Source organism: Manis pentadactyla, chromosome 12 (genome assembly GCF_030020395.1).
Source record: "Manis pentadactyla isolate mManPen7 chromosome 12, mManPen7.hap1, whole genome shotgun sequence".
Classification (NCBI taxonomy): domain Eukaryota; kingdom Metazoa; phylum Chordata; class Mammalia; order Pholidota; family Manidae; genus Manis; species Manis pentadactyla.
The window spans coordinates 18,490,674-18,506,611 of NC_080030.1; the positions used below are offsets into that span (position 1 = coordinate 18,490,674).

General features: G+C 56.1%; 2 protein-coding genes across 6 annotated transcripts; both read right to left on the reverse strand.

The window, feature by feature from the left end:
- Positions 1 to 147: 147 nt before the first annotated feature.
- Positions 148 to 6,028, reverse strand: BEST2 (bestrophin 2). Of its 5 annotated transcripts, XR_008993113.1 has the most exons (12): positions 5,889 to 6,028; positions 5,159 to 5,407; positions 4,949 to 5,043; positions 3,997 to 4,230; positions 3,754 to 3,908; positions 3,379 to 3,456; positions 3,079 to 3,231; positions 2,919 to 2,999; positions 2,574 to 2,728; positions 1,088 to 2,089; positions 562 to 624; positions 148 to 423 (listed from the first exon to the last, which is right to left on the reverse strand). XR_008993113.1 is itself a non-coding variant. In XM_036879160.2 (10 exons), exons 2-10 carry the CDS (start codon positions 5,308 to 5,310, stop codon positions 1,678 to 1,680), a joined length of 1,515 nt encoding a protein of 504 aa, XP_036735055.1. In that variant the 5' UTR covers positions 5,311 to 5,407; positions 5,889 to 6,028; the 3' UTR covers positions 148 to 1,677. The 5 variants fall into 5 exon arrangements, 2 of the variants coding, with proteins under 2 accessions (XP_036735055.1, XP_057346174.1); XR_008993112.1 differs by having other exon boundaries at positions 148 to 624; XR_008993111.1 differs by having other exon boundaries at positions 562 to 2,089.
- Positions 6,029 to 8,810: 2,782 nt separating this feature from the next.
- GET3 (guided entry of tail-anchored proteins factor 3, ATPase) lies at positions 8,811 to 15,904 on the reverse strand. Its single transcript, XM_036879310.2, has 8 exons — positions 15,888 to 15,904; positions 14,566 to 14,726; positions 13,597 to 13,744; positions 10,897 to 11,045; positions 10,660 to 10,810; positions 9,793 to 9,900; positions 9,509 to 9,706; positions 8,811 to 9,156 (listed from the first exon to the last, which is right to left on the reverse strand). The coding sequence occupies exons 2-8, from the start codon at positions 14,724 to 14,726 to the stop codon at positions 9,025 to 9,027; spliced, it is 1,047 nt and encodes a 348-aa protein (XP_036735205.1). The 5' UTR covers positions 15,888 to 15,904; the 3' UTR covers positions 8,811 to 9,024.
- Between the last annotated feature and the right edge of the window lie 34 nt (positions 15,905 to 15,938).

Genomic DNA, 15,938 nt, shown 5'->3' on the forward strand with positions numbered 1-15,938 from the left:
GACAGCACCCAGTGGGAGCTGAGTGAGAATCATGTTTGTATCTGTAACTGTGCATGTGTGGTAGTTTTTGAAGAAGCTTCCGTCAAAAACCCCAGCCTCATGGCACTATCAGTTCCAATGAAGGTAGACAAGATAATAAACAAAACGGATAAAACAAAAGTTTAATGTGAGCAGTGCTGCAGAGGAAATTAAAGCAGACAAAAATTATGGGGACGCAGGAAGTGGATTTGGGAGGTGGTGATTTTTAATGAAAGAGAGGAAAGGAGGCCTCACCAAGGAAGTAACATCATTTAAGCAAAGACCTGTTAGAGGTAAGGGAGGGGCTTTGTAGAAGATATCTGAAGGAAGAGCCATCCAGGCAGAGGGAACAGCATGTGCAAAACCCGAGGTGAGACGTGATGAGTCAGAGGAACAACAAGGAGCCTGTGTGGGGAAGAGAAGAGTGGGAGGAAGCCAGGGTAGGGCTTTGCAGGTTACTTTAGCTTTTGTGGGGAGTATTTTAGCTTTTATTCAAAGTGAGATGGGAATCATTCAGGATTCTAACCAAAAGAGAGACATTACCTGACAGATGTTCATAGGCTCCTTTTGGCTGCTGTAGGAACAGACTGGGGGTAAGGACCAGAGCTGGGAAACCAGAGCAGAGGTCATTAGTCCAAGGTGGGTGGGTGGGTGACATATGGGGGCTCTGGCCTTGGTGGGGTCCTTGGTAGAATGGGAAATGATTGGATTCTGGATACAATGTGAAGCCTGAGCTGATGGGATTTGCTGATGGGTTGATGTGGAGGGAGTGAGAGACGAGTGGAAGATGACTCTCAGGTTTGGACCGCATCATCTGGAAGGACAAAGCCAACAGGCTGGGGCAGTTTGGGTAGCAGATAGGGAGCTGGCTTGGGGGCACGTTATGTTCAGATCCCCACATGGAGATGGCAAGCAGGCAGTTGGCTCTCTGGGTCTAGAATCAGGGAGGGGATCCTGGTTGGATTTCTAAATTCAGGAATCATTAGCATGTGACTGAATTAAGACCTGGGGCACTGAAAGAGCATCTGAGAACACAAACTTGGGGTGGATGGGTCACTTGCAGACTCACACAGCAAGGCTGGCAGGAGGAAGCTGTGGTCCGGTGGCTGTGGCTGGTACCATAATGAAAGCAAAGCCATGGACACTGATGGAGCATTCCAGAGAGCAGAGTTCGGGAAGAAGCAGGCAGAACCTCATCAAATAATCTGGAAGAATCTTCAATTTTTACTTGGCATAATGCCTGGCGGGAAGACTTGGGTTGATCAGTTAGGCAAAACCCACTAAGATTTTATTGAGCACCTGTATGTACCAAAGATTTAAAAACCCTCATTTCAACCTCTCAACCTGGTGAGATAGGCACTCACATCTCCATTTTTAAGGAAAGAGTAAAGGCAGGCATCCTGATAGAGGCCTCTGAGGCAGTAAGGGGTATGGAAGTAGAGCTGGTGATAAGGACTGGTTCAAAAAAGCTGTAAGAGTCCTCCGCCCTTAGCACAGTGCCGGTCCAAACCCCTGGGCCCACATGAAGGCAGGGGCGCTAGCAGAAACCGGTCAATCCAGGGCAGGTGGAATCCATACTCGGCTGACGCGACCCAGACCGCTGCCTGCGTGCTGCGGGAGACTTGGTTCCCCGTCCCGGGGGATCCAGGGCCGAAGGTGTCAGGCTAGACTTTCTTCCTCCTCGCCGATGGGGCTGGGCAGCCAGGGCGGAGCCGGCCCCCGGAGCGCGGGCACCGGCACGATAGTGAAGGGCTCGGGGGCGGGCAGCTCGGGGCCGGCGCGGTATTCGAGTTCCGGCTCTCGCAGGCCGGAGTCGAGCAGCGGGTCCCCGCAGCCGCACTCCGGGATCGCGCCGTCGGGGGCGCCTGCGCACGCGCAGCTGGCGGCCGTGGACGTCTCCGACACGCTGCTGTTCTTGCGGCGCAGCAGGGACAGCCGCCGGCCCAGCAGGCCCCCTGCGGCCATGCCCGCGCTCACCGGTAGGAGGCGCTGTAGGAAATCGCCGTGCGCTTCGCCCAGCGGCCCGTCCAAGCCGTCCAGCCTCTGGAACTGCATGTCCTCCTTGGCCAACCTGCGGGACTCACAGTGGGTCAGTGCTGCGACCTCGCTCCTCTCCTTGATTGACACAGCTGGGACTCAGGCACTCTACTTTTCCTGGCTCCACCCACTTCTTTGTCCCACTTATCCCAAAAGGCCTTGACCCCTAATCAGAGAGCCTGGCCTTATCCTCTGGCTCTGCTCAAACTTAGGCCTAAAAGCCTCAGATGTGACTGCTGCGTATTCCTTGGTACCGCCCCTGGTCGCCAGTCCAATCTTCATAGACCTCAGCCCTTAGCTTGGCCCCCAATTGGTGGCCTGGTCGCAGACCTTAGCCCCACCTCTGCCCCTTGCCCCCATCCTAGTCCTCATAGACTATAGCTATAGCTCTTGGCCCCGAATCTCTACAGTTAAAGCTCTTTGCCCTGTCCTGTTACCACAATAGTCTCCTTCAATTAAATACTCCCCGCAGACTTAAACACCGCCCCCAAGAGGCTCCGCCCACTCCGCTGGCTCACGTGATGTCGAAGGTCGAGCCCTGGAAGGAGGGCTGCTGCATCTGGAAAGCTGTGGCCGCCGTGTAAGGGGCGCGAGCCTCGGCTGCGTCCCAGTACAGGTCCTTCTCCAGCATGGCCAGGTCGTCGTACATCTCATCCACGGCCAGCATTGACACCTGTGGGCGCGGACATGCGAGGCAGGGTGGGGGGGTGGCAAAGCGCGGGTAACCGGGTGGTGGATGGTTAAGACTATGGTGAGCAAAAGAGAGAAGGATGGTTCGGGGTCAGGAGCTGGGCAAGTCTTGGCGGGGGTGGGGCCAGGGCTGCTTTGGGTGCCTGGGGATGGTCGCAACGCAGATGTCTCACCTGGAAGTTTCGGTCTATCAGAAAGTTGGTCTCAAAGTCATCGTCGTCCTCTCCGAAAGGGTTGATGAGCTGCTCGGCTACCTGAAGGGAGGAGGTAGGCGGAGCCCTGAGAACCCCTGCCCGCCTCATCCTTGGAGTCCGGGCCTCGGGCCCCACCCACCTTGAGCCAGCCGGCGTAGAAAAAGAATTGCAGCAGGGTGAAGATGGGCACGAACAGATCCAGGTTGTGGTCCTTGTAGCCCTGCGCCGGGTCCAGGAACTGGCGACCAATGAGGCAGGCCAGGAAGTAGCTGTACACCGCGATGGTCACCACCTGGGGGCGGGGCGGGTCTCCAGGTCAGGGTTCTCCCGACCTCAGCGGATCACGATGATGGGGTCCTAACTGGCCCGCAGTTTCCCCTTGAGGCCAGTGCGTCAGGACCTCCGACGTCAGATATAAATGGAGGCACCGCGGGGTTACCTGGGTGTAGACAAGGGGTACGCTGATCCAGTCGTAGTGAAAGAGCATTCCACACTTGCCCCGAAACACAGTCAGCTCCTGGAGGTGGATACAGGTCATGAGGGGAGCTGAATTGTGAGCTCACAGATAGGGATGAAATGTGGGTACCTGGAATGGAGGTGAGTGTGTACTTCTGGGGGCTCCAGGGAGAGGTGAATATACAGCTGGGATAGGGGCCCCATGCACCTAGAGATAAGCATGTATCTGGGGACCACCAGGTAAGGGTGTTTGGGATCTGCCTGGTGGGAGGTACGTGGCAGGCCGCTGTCTGGCACAACTCTAGTTGGGGTACAATTTCCTGGGTATTTTATATGCATGACTTCCTGGCAGGCCCACCTCCAGCAGCAGTTTAAGGGCGCTGTTGTCGCGGATGCGGCCCTCACGCCGGGCCTGTGCTGCCAAGTTGGAGAACCAGACGCAGGGCACCCAATACTTGTTGTAGGACGAGTTAAGGTTCTCGAATTTTTTGCGCTCCTCGCGGGTCATAAACCCTGAAGGAAAGAGAGATGGGGGATTACTCGCTCCTTCCCTGCCTCGCCTCGCCCCCCGCCCTCACCCTGTCTCTGGCCTAAGACTCACCGGCCTCCACCACGTGGTCTATGGTGGGGAAGCGCTTGAAGACCGCGGTGCTGACGGAGCGCAGGATGAGCACAGCCGAGAGCCCTGCGTAGCGCATGAGCGTACGCCGGTAGAGGCGGCCGCGCTCGTCGCGCCCGTGCACCGTGCCCGCCACCACGCACATGAGCGCATCGGGCAGGGGCATGCATAGGTACTGGTTCCACCAGCGGTGCACCACCAGGGTTACGTAGAAGCCTGCGGGAGAGACAGGAATGGGGTGCTCAGTAGGACACTAGGGCCAGGAACTTGGGGGCACAGGTTGTGGGAAAAGGTAACATAGGGTCTGCATCCAGGACACCGGGCAGGGTGGTCACTCTGACCACTCGGGGACACCTGGTCTTGGAACTTAGGGGGTCCCAGCCCTGAGGTCAGAGAGGCAGGAGCAGGCTGGGTCACCCTGGCTACTTGGGTGTCACCTGGGATGAGGGATTGAGACCCCAGTATGGAGGTGGAGACACAGGGTCCATGTTAAGGGCACAGAGGCAGGTTGTTTATGGTCACAAGGAGAATCTCACCTGGGAGTATGGGACCTGAAATAGGGTCAGGTGAAGTCACAGAGGACTAGGGGGCCAGTACTTGTCAGAAAAATGTCCCTCAGGCTAGACTGAGAGGCTGGACTTATATGGTGTCCCTGGGTCCAGGACATGTGGGAGGCACTAGTAATCTCATGAAGACATTTGAGGGGATAAGCCTGTGGGTGACACAGAGCTCTCACGGGAGCATTGACCAGGTGACATCCAAGGTCTTCGGGAGAGGGAACACATCTGGCATGAAGGATATGGAAATGGGCGTCCGTGGGGGTTGGATTTGAGGAGGGGGCCCCAGAGGGGCAGGCATGGGGGTCTCCAAAAAGCACGGATGGAATGGGTTTCTCAGGTTCAGAGGAACGGGGTTCTCAGAGGCCAGAACGCACCGAGCACAAAAGAGACGGGTATGAGGCTGGCGTACTGGTCACAGTAAATGACGAGCTTCTCAAAGTAGCGCTTCTGTCCTTCGGTCAGCACGAAGCTGCGAAGCAGGGTCCGCGGGGTCACGGGCGAGTCCTCCCACCGCCACCAGCTGTAGATCTCTCTTCCCGCGGCCCCCTCCCTGCCCCTCCGAGGCCCCTCCCCGGCTGCCTCACCGATAGGCGGCACTCAGCGCCATGTACAGCCCGAGGAAAAAGAGTAGCTCGCGCCACAGAAGTTTGTAGATGCTCCCGCGCCAGAGCAGCAGCAGCTGCGAGAAGCCGCCGAAGCGCGCGTTGGCCACGCGGTTGGTGTATGTGACCGTCATCGTGGCGCCCCGCGGTCGGGCCAGAGAAGATGGGCTGGACAGGACCCCGTCCTGCCGTCCAAGGAGCCGGGAGCCGGGCTGGAGGCTGCGGGCAGGACTGGAAAGATGTGGCGCCACTCACCCTGTTGTCCCCTCCCGCACTGGGGCCACCTACTCGGTCTGTCCTTTGCCTTGGTTCCCATTTCCTCCCAGCCCTGCTCATTCCGCCGTAGCCCCTAGTCCTCCTCCCCAAGCCCGTTGTCCCAAGCCACCCCCTTCCCTCGTGCTCCTACGTCCCCTGCCCTCTCCCTCTGGCCCCTCACCCCCCTCAGGCCACCCACATAGCTCCCAGTCTTGGCCCATTCTCTACCCCTGCACTCCTTTCTGAACCCTCCAAAGCTCTGTCCTCAAGCGCCCCCCATCGGCCCCCTCAGGTCCCATCCTCCAGGCTCCCTGCCCTCAGGCTGGCTTTTCGTCCCCACAGCTGCCCCCCAGGCTCCCTCCCTCAGGCTGACTTGTTGTCCTGCACAGCTGCCCCAGCCTGTCTACCATCCACTTAATTGCCCTGGCTCTGCCCCTCCCCTTTCTGCCGGACCCACCTTGACTTTCCCTCTGTCCATTTTCCAGTCTTCCAGGCCCTTCACTCCCCACCCTGAGGACAACGATGGATTCCTGCCTCCATACCCAGGGCCCTTCTCACCTTACGGCGTGTGCAGGGACACAGGGACAGAATGGGCGGATGGCTCCAGCAGTTGGGTGGGAGGGAGCTGGGGAGTGGGTGTGGGTGGCCCCTCCCTGGCCCGCCCCCCTCTGCTGCAGCCTCAGAACTTTGTTTGGAGAAGTCTTGCCACTTGTTAGCCAGGGCAGGGGGAGAAATCCTCCCTGTCCTCCCTTGCTCCTCCTCGTCTCTCTCAATCAGTGACTGGCAGTTCCAAGGAATCTTGGACCTAGAGCTAGGGGAGAGGGCAGGGAGTGTCTCCTTCCCAGCCTGGGACACAGACACTGCTCACCTGTGGTCACATGCTGTCACACATAGACCCAGACCCAAATTCTGCCTCCCTCAGTGCGACACAGCCACAGTGACAGAGTGGGCAGTACACACTGTCGCAAGGACTTCGAAAGTCACACAAGACACACGTAGCTCTATCCCCACTCCCAACATCCAGATATAAGGCAGATGGACACTAAGCTACTAGGTTCTCAGCTCCTGGGGGCCCACACAGCGCTCCAAACAACCACTCAGGAACACATGAGCTGGGAGCAAGGGACCCTGCATTCTCTTCTGATCAGACCATGTAACAAAGACACGTGCAAGGTCACACAACCAGATCCCAGAACGCCTTCCCACACACAGCCACACAGCGTCACAGGGGCAGGTAGCCTGCATTTACTCCTGATCACTCCTGCACACACACACTCGTGATCACACACCAGATGCAGTAACACCAGCCTTCCATACAGAGGCACATGGTCCTGGGGTCAGAGCAGGGGCCTGCTGTCCCTGATATTCACCAGTGTTGCAAAGACACTCCATACAACAGTGACTCCTCCCCCAACAGTCCCACAGATTCTGAGGGTCACATGCTGGCGGGGTCTCCACAGAATCTCTCCTGAAACTCATCTGCCCATCAATATAGCGCACACCTTCCCCAACAAGCCTTCACTTTGGGGCACATACTCCAACACTCTCAGCTTTGCCATGGACACACAAGCTTAGGGACACAAAACCTTTTCCTCTCATTTGACTTGGGTGCAGGACAGATGTTTCCCCTTCATAGGCACACCTGCGAAGGAGGCATTCCCAGCCTAGCACAAATAGCATCCCTATCCCTGACCTCAAACATGTAGCCTGATGTGGGAAGGGTGGAGGCTTAAGGTTCCAGCCCCAAGAGGGGCACCCTGGGGTGTCCCTGAGCCCCTCAAGTCCCACCATGTGCTAGGAATGCAGATGGCTCCTCAAAGCTCCGCCCTTAAGTCTTGCTGGGCCAGGACACTGTGTTCCCAACCTGGCAGTTGTCCGCCCCGCCCAGGGTAATTAGGAACTGGCCCAGGCTGGTCACCCTCGGCCGACCCTCCGCTGTCCAGCTGCTGGACAGCCTATAAAAAGGGGTGAGGGGATGGCACTGCTAGCTTTGGGTCCTGGGGAGGGGACAGGCTTTAAGTTGATGGGCTCCATTTCTCACCAGAGGCCCCCACTCCCTAGGACATATCCACACACTGCTGCTACTTCATACCACCTGCTTGTGCCCCCTCCCCCAGCTCACGTGTCCCCAGACACTTCTGACTGCTGGACTCCTGCTGGGCTGGGGGCAGGCTGCCCGGGCTAGTTGACATGCTTAATAATTGTAACAGTGAATAACAAACACTCCCTGGCAGTACATATGTGCCTGATGCTGTTGCAAAGGCGTTACTTATTTCATCTCATTGAAGCCTTACAAGCTGGCATGTTTAGTTGGTGCTTTCGTTATTTCTCCTATGCAGATAGGGAAAACTGAGGCTCAGATGACACACAGCTCATTCATGGCACAGCTGGTACCTGAACCCAGGCAGCTTGGCTGGAAGCATGGGGTCTCTGCCACCATGTTTGGTTTACAAAGGCCACCCCGTGTCCACACCCGCTTGTGCACACCCAGTGGAAACGAGTGGGGGGACACGTCTAGGCTCGTGGCTGAGATTCCCCTTACCACACCCTCTGGCACGCTCAGACCCTGGGTGTGCAGTCTGAATACCACTTCCTGACTCATGCATGTCCTCAGGCACCCCCTTTCTGTTGCCCCCAACTAGCTCCAGCTCAGAACTTGTCAACACCCAAGATCACACCCAGTCCAGAGGCTCTCAAGTGGAGATAATGGTGGCTCTCCAGAGAGCAGCAGAGAGAGGAGTGAAGGAGATAGGGGGCTGCTAGGTGCCTCCTAGAGTTAGGTCAATTTGTTCCATGCCTGTGAATGGCCACACTGAAATTCAAATTGCAGGCCACTCAGGGAGACAGTTCTGGAAGCAGGATGGGACCTGAGGGACCCCTCCAGCCTTAGCCTTCTGACATCCCTAATTAGCCCCCCTGTGCTGTGAGGGGCTGATGTCATCTTACAGGGACAGGAATTGGGAGGCAGACTGTTAATCCTGTTTGGCAGGCCCAGCTTCAGCCCAGGGCGCCTACTAATTCCTAAACCAAACAGCAGGCAGTGTGGGCCTGCTGCCGGCCTAATCTGCTCCCCACCAGCCTGGGGCTGGCCAAGGGGCCTCCAGGTTCCCACGCTTTGAGCCTTAAAGGAATTGGGCAGATGCCCTTCACCCACTCCAGGTTTTACAACCCCAGAAGGGACACCCCTACCCATATAGAGCTAGGAAAAGTTAGCCCTGACTGAAGTCACCCTCCTTCCAAAATTGCCACAATCAACATGCATCTCTACTAGGTCTGTTGTGACTGTGCCCCTCTAGATGTGTCATCTTTGTGCAGTGTACAACCTATGCAACTACACATGGAGGCACTGACTCCCAAACCCTCTATGTCAACATCCACAGTGGTTTAAGATCATTTTATTGAGGGGCAAGAGGCAGGGAGAGGTGAGGGGCAGCTACAGCTCCCCTGGCCCCACCAGGGGGAACAGTACCCTTCCCTGCCTCCTGCCCCCAACTTGGCTCCCCCTGTACTCTGGGGGAACTTTGTGCAAACTCTGGCCCGGTAATGGGTGGAGGGTAAGTGTGAAATGGCAGCAGCTGCGGCTGGCAATGGAGCTACTGGGCACTGGGGGGCTTGTAGGGCTCCAGGAGAAGGGCAGAGAAGGTGTTGACCTTGTCCGCCCCCCGCACCTCATGCGGCAGCAGTGGCAGCTTCACGATGTGGAAGTCTTCGTATAGGTCCTCCATCTGTGGCCAGAGCAGAAGGTGGAGGGCAGCAGTCAGGAGGCCACAGGGCAGGGAAAGCGTGTAGGTCCATGGAAGGGGTAGGGTGGAGAATGGGCTGGGGAGGTCAGAAATCACTGGGCTGGACCTCCTGCTTCCAGGGTCAGAGACAGGCACAGTCCTCAAGGGCCAGAATTAGGGTGCTGGGACTGAAGTAGGGTGAAGGGCAGGAGTTAGAGGATCAGAAGGTGGGATGGAGCAAAAGATCAGATATGGGAAACGGCTGGTGGTGCCTTGGTTGGGCTGGGCCAGGCCCCAGCCTCCAGCCTCGAGGGTCAGAGCCGTGGGGGCCGGGCAGGAGGTTGGGTATGCGCACCTGGTCCAGGTACTTGGCCTGGATCTTGTGGCGGGCCTCACACATCTTGCAGGGCTTCTCAGGGTCAGGGAAGACGAGTTGGTTGACGATGATATTGTGTGTGTCGATCCTGCACTTGGCCAGCTCCTGGATCAGCCGCTCTGTCTCGTACAGGGACAGGAACTCAGCAATGCATACGCAGATGAAAGTTGTCTGCTCCTGCAGGGCATGAGAGGACATTGTGGGGCAGGTTCTGGCCATATCCCTGTCTAAGCCTCTCACCACCCAACTGGACAGCAACTCACAGGGTCCTTGAACTGCTCACTGACGGAGCGGATGACAGGCAACGTCTCCTCCAACTTGGAGGCCAGCTGGTCTGCATTCATGTCCCCTAGGCCCAGCATGTTGCACATCTGCAGAGAGGACATGGGAAGGCTCATGGCTAACCTGGGGCCCATTACAACCCAAGTTGGGGGCTCGTTAAACACGTGGGGGGGCTGACAACTGACACCTCCCAGTGGTCAAAGGCATGGGCCCTCATGCAGACCGCAGGAGCTGAATCCTAGTTCTGCCATTTCTGGGGGACTGTGGCCAGAGGAGTTTCACTGCCCAGAGCCTGTTTCCCTTCCTTTCCTTCCAAGAGTTGTTGTGCCAAATGAGCTGACACACATAATGTACTCAGAGCAGCTGCCCTGCAGATGTTACTACCAGAGGCACAGGTTCTGTAAAGGGACTACACACCACCATGTGCAGAAGTGGGGGTGTGGGGGGAGCACTGGGGTTGCCAGGTTGTCATGCTAATAATCCACAGGGAGCACTTGCCTGCTTTCCATTGACAAGACAAGGAAGGTGAGGCCCAGAGAAGTGACATGATTTGCTTGAGGTCACATAGCTGTGTGACACCAGAGTGCAGGACCTTTGAACCCAGACTGCCTGGCTCTAGCATATTTCCAAGCTGCGTGTGAAACACTTACAGTGGGCAGGGGGCGGGGACTCTGAATCCTGTGGAATAGTGGGGACAGTCCCCCCCATGGTGAAGATGAACCCACCCACTGGGAGGTGTGGACCAGAAAGGGGCCGTGTGCGGGAAAGGTCTTTGTTAATGCACAGCTGGGCGCCTGGGGACCCACTCTGACCCAGGGAACTCCTGGATGCCCTGGGGCCCTGCCTGCCTGTGAGATGAAGGGGCTGATCTGGTTCTTGATCTGCATGAGGCGGCCCAGGCCCCGCTCGACGATGGTGGGGAAGTTGAGCAGCCTCAATGTGTGGCCTGTGGGTGCTGTGTCAAACACCACCACTGAGAAGTTCATGCCCTTCACCAACCTGCAGAGAGATGGGGGTCAGGCCTGCTCAGCCCCGACTTCCGCCCCAGCCCCTGGCAGCACCCACCCCTGCTGGCCAGGCCTGACCTCATGACCTCTGCATAGCTCATGGCCTCGTCGATGCCTGGGAAGGCACTCATGGCCTCCTGCATCATCTTCTTGCCCATGCTGAGCATGTTGTCCTCTTCGAAGAACTCATCGGGCAGCTCAGCCACACCGAGGCTGGGGTCAATCTCCTGGGGGGCCGAGAATTCGAGACTCAGGCTGCTGCTGCTGCCTGACCATCCTGCCCGGGATCCACGCCAGGGGTAGGCTAGGGCCGGCGGCCATCACAGCCCCTCTCATCGGGTCATGGCTGGGGACATCCACGAGGTGCCACCGTCCTCCCTCAGGCACTTAGGGTCTCGGGCGGTTGAACAAATGGTTAAACCATTTCACAAACAGATGGAAAACTGCAAACCGATCAGTGCCCCAGAGGGAAGACAAGCCCACCATAAGGCCTTTGCACTGGGTGTTCATTCCCCCCTCCACCCTCCTAGGCCCTTGACCTCCTCCAGATCATTCTTCTAATGGGAGTCTTCCCTTGACCACCCCATCTAACAGTGCGACCCCAGACCTGCTGTCCTTTCTCCTTAATATCTAACCCCTCCTAGCATGGTTTACTTATTACGTTTAGCACCTGTGTCCTCAGCAGAATGTCAGCCCCACAAGGGCAGGGGTTTTCTGTCTGCTTCACTGCTGTGTCCGCAGTGCCTGGAAATGGTTGGCAGACTGAAGGGTCCTCAACATGGATGTGGAATCTGAAGGGATGACCATCCCTGGGGACCCTGGCCCATCATGGACTGAATGCCTCTCTCTATCCTCCTCCTGTGTCACCTCTTTGGGGACCTCACAGGTCCCCTGGAGAAGCCTCCAATTTTCTGTCCCGTGAGTCATTTCCCTGCTGGGAACTTGCCCACCCATCACTACCTACAGCCACACTCTTGATGGGTGACTCCTAGTCACTGGGCCACCTCCAACCACCCATATCCCACTCTCTGGCCTGGGCCTCCTTGTCTTCCTCTGTTATTTAAACCTCTCTGGGCCACCCTGTCCTCATACCAACTACTCCTGTGCTCACTGTCAAGTGTCCTTCTCGGTTGGCATCCGTTTCCCTTTCCCTCAGGGGTTGGCAAAGTCCCCACACTGGTATGCCTATTCCCAGCTCACTGGTACAGCTGCACAGAGGCGAACATCAGGGGAACAGACCTGATGAATAACTCTTGCCTTGCGCCCCATTCCTGATACACATTTCCAACTGGCACTTGATAAGCTAGAAAACCCACCTTTGGGAGCATTTATGTCACAAATTCTCCCTCCTCAAAACCCTTCTGTCCCTTTTGCTTACTGCACTCTGCTGACACTGTGCCCTGCCTGTGTCTCAGTGAGAAAGAAAAGCCACCAGTTTCCAACACTCTCATCTCCCCCCAGGAAATGCCCCCACATCCCCAGCCCTGGGAGAGCACAAGCCCTGGGTCTGCGTGCTGGACAGAGCTTAAGCCCACCAAAGGACGTCTTCAGCCAGCATCCTCATGCCCTCCTGCAACATCACGTGACCCTCCCTGTTGGAGCATCTGTATCAGCAAACAAACATGCCCTAGTGTCTCCTTCCTCCAAAAGAGTGCGCTGTAACACCCTGCCTCCCATTTCTCCCCAGCAATGACCCCATTCTCAGCCCCCATCATGGCGATCATCGTCTCCTGAGCCTTGGATTACCATCTCCAGGCAGGCTTTGCCCCTCCTCCCAGGATGGTGTCTAAAACTGATGTGCCTGCTGGAGCCAACAACCTCTTCCTGCCTGTGGCGCTTTGTCCTCCTGGCGCTCAGGAGCCCAAACACTCTGGCTTTCCTCCCACCTCACTGGTGACTCCTTGTCCTCCTTCACTGCTTCCTCCTCCTCCTCTGCTGGACCCTAAATGCTGATGTGCCCTTGGGTTGTTGCTGGGCTTCTTTGTCCTCTCACATTCTCCTCCATTCAGGCAGCTGTAGATACCACCCCTGGGACAATGGCTCCCAAATCCAGGCTAATCTCCTGTGAGTCCCTGGCTTGCAGACTGAATGAAACTAAACTACTGTCCTGACATACTGTCCACTTGGAAGTCCAGTGGGCAGACTGGATTCACTGTAGCCAAAATGGAATTGCTGATTTGTTCCTTCTAAACCTGCTCCTCTCCTAGTCTTCCCCATCCCAGCTGCTCAGGGAGCCAACTAAGACATGTACTTAATTCATTTCTTTCCCTCGTTCATTACAACCAAGCCGTTGTATTGCTTTAATTCTGAAAGACAGCCCAAATTTGACTATTTCTCTCAATTTTCTGCCCTCTTCCCTGGTCACAGTCCCACTCTCGTTAGTCTCCCTGCTTCTGTCTTTGACTTGCAATCCATATTCCACATGTCAGCCACTGGGAACTTTTGGAAAAATCAATTTGGCCATGACACTGCCCTGCTTAAAATGAAGAGCTCCCCATTAATTTGCAATCAAAACCAAACCACTCAGCAGTGATCTGCAAGGTCCTATACCATGTGGCTCTGATATTCTCCTCCCTTCCCCTCTCACTTGCTAATCTCTGGTCACTCTGGTGTCCTTCCTGCTAGGCAAACATTCCTCTTTTGTTCCCCTGTGGGTATGCTGGCAAAGGGGTGAAACTGGAGAGACAGAGATTGTTGAATGGACAGGACATGCATGTTCACAGGAAAGGTCTGAAAGGGCCTTTGCTGGAGTGGGGAGCTGAGTCCTGCTCCACTCACCATGGCGAAGAGGTTATCGTAGCCTTTGACCTTGGTAGGCACCTTGGAGAACTTCTGGTCAAATGCATCCGAGATGTTGTGGGCTGGGTCAGTGGAGATGATCAGAACACTCTCCCGCCCCTTGGATAGCTGGACCGCTAGGCTGCAGCTGGTCAAGGGAAAGGTCAAAAGGCAGGGAGTGAGGGAGTCAGGCTCTGCTCCCTAGGTCTGCAAGGGAAGATGTAGAGCCCAGGAGAAGGGGACCTGGATCTGCAGGGGCCTTGAGAGGAGAACATGGGTAATTGTAGGATCAAGTCTCAATCCCTGCCTTGAAGAGCCCCCTCTGACCTCACCAACTGACCCCTCCAGCTGATTGGCATGTTAGTTTCACCTGACTATTGATTTGGCTTGATGTCTACTTCTTTGCTTGTAGAGTGGCACGGTCCAGATGTTCAGCCAGCATAGTTTGACCCCACGACCCCTTCTTCAACGCTAAGCTAAGGGGTCTTTTGCACCTTCTGCTAAACTCAGGATGTTCAGTCCACTGGTCTAGGATAATCCGCCCCAAGGACTCTTCCCACTCCCAGCTGACTGGGATAGTCTAATCATGTGCCCTCTTCCCTGCCTTCCACCCCCACCGCCAACGTGGGTATAGAACGGCAAGGTTCACTAGACTAGGGTAATTTGCCCCAGTGCCTCTCCCTCTACTCTGGGCTCACTCCGGTACGGTCTAGCTAACGCACACGTTAAGCGCTCTCCCGGCCCCCGTGCGCTCAGTTCAATGTGGTTCGGCCTTTGGGCCTCAACGGGGATGGTCCAACTCAGAGAGTGCCAGGCCTCCATTCAGACGGTGTCTTCCATTGCTCCAGGTAACTTCTGGATAGTAAAACCCAGAAGACTCCGGCCCAGCCCGCTTGCCCGGCTTTGGCCTTCCCTTAGCCCAGTGGTACATCCCACGTGTCTTCCCGGCCCCCGCCGAAGCCTCCTTACCTGCAGGTGGTCTTGCCAACGCCACCCTTGCCCCCGACAAAGATCCACTTAAGACTGCGCTGCTCGATGATGTTGCTAAGCGTGGGCTCCAGCGGCTCCACATCAGGGGCATCCTCGAACTCGTCTGCTTCAACCCCCCAACCAGCCACTCCTGTCGCCATCTTGGAATCGGGTCACATGATCAAGCGGAGCTCACCGTGCAAAGTACCCAAGGGGGGGAATTGTTTGTCACATCGCCATTAAAGCTAGGAACCAGAATTAACTTCCTCACAGTCTGACTTTTAGGAGCTAGTAGGATCCATATTTCCAATGTCCTCCGCCTCCAGGATTCACCTTGTTGATCTCTTGTCGATGTTTTTTAAAAGACTCCCCTGCCTAGTTAACACAATGGTACATTCCAGACTCCTCCCCTTCACTGATTGGACTGTGAGTCTTGCCGCTCTTCTTTTATTGACTATGCCTTTTTCCACTTTCACCAATCACTCTCACGTCCCGGTAGCCGCCAACCACTCCTTAGCAACCAGCCAAACACTAGGTCCAGGCCCATTCCCTGAAGTTAGATCCCAAGTCCGCCCTGGCCTGACTCCATAGGCTCAACTTCATGTCGATCATTTCCCCTATTCTCCACTTAGTGTCCCAACATCGTCTCAGGGCCGTCTCCTGTTAGGCAATTGGCTATAAGACACCTGGCTCCTGACGCAAACCAATAATAAATGAACCGATTAGTTGGCTGGAGACAGGTCCCGGCGCTGCGGGTGGGTTAGAGGGAGAACGACTCCAGCTGTGGGCAGGGTCCACAAATCCCTGTGCATTGTGCTCTGAGCCCTGGCCCATGCTGGGGCAGGCCAGGAACAGGGACCACACCTACAACCGCGATCATTGTCGTAGGAGGGACTCTATTCCCGAAAACTCCTTGCACTTTGTTCTCTGTTCGAGGGAAAGCTCCAGTTCGGCGAATTCCCCGTTTGAACTTCTGTCTTGGGTAGGAATACAAACTGTGTCCCAGGCCCTTAGCGGACACCCTTAACCTTAGATGGGGACTCCATCCTAGAAATACCTCTGACTTCACTTCAGTACTTCATCTCATAAAATAATACTTTTACTCTCGGATGGGGACCGCCAGATGTCTCTATTCCCAACTGAAAGTTCCATCCACAGATAGGTTCTCCACACAGACACCCCCATTTTTAGTCGGGAGGCTCAGACTAGATATGTCCTCTAGACCTAGTTACGGACCTAGGTTCCGAGATGTCAGCTGAGCACACAGCCTCAGACGGGGTCCCTTCCCTCACATTATCTCTGTTGCCAGAAGGGGGTCCTACCTGCAGAATGCTAATGTGCCCCCAGTCCCAAGCGGAAACCTCACCGCCGGA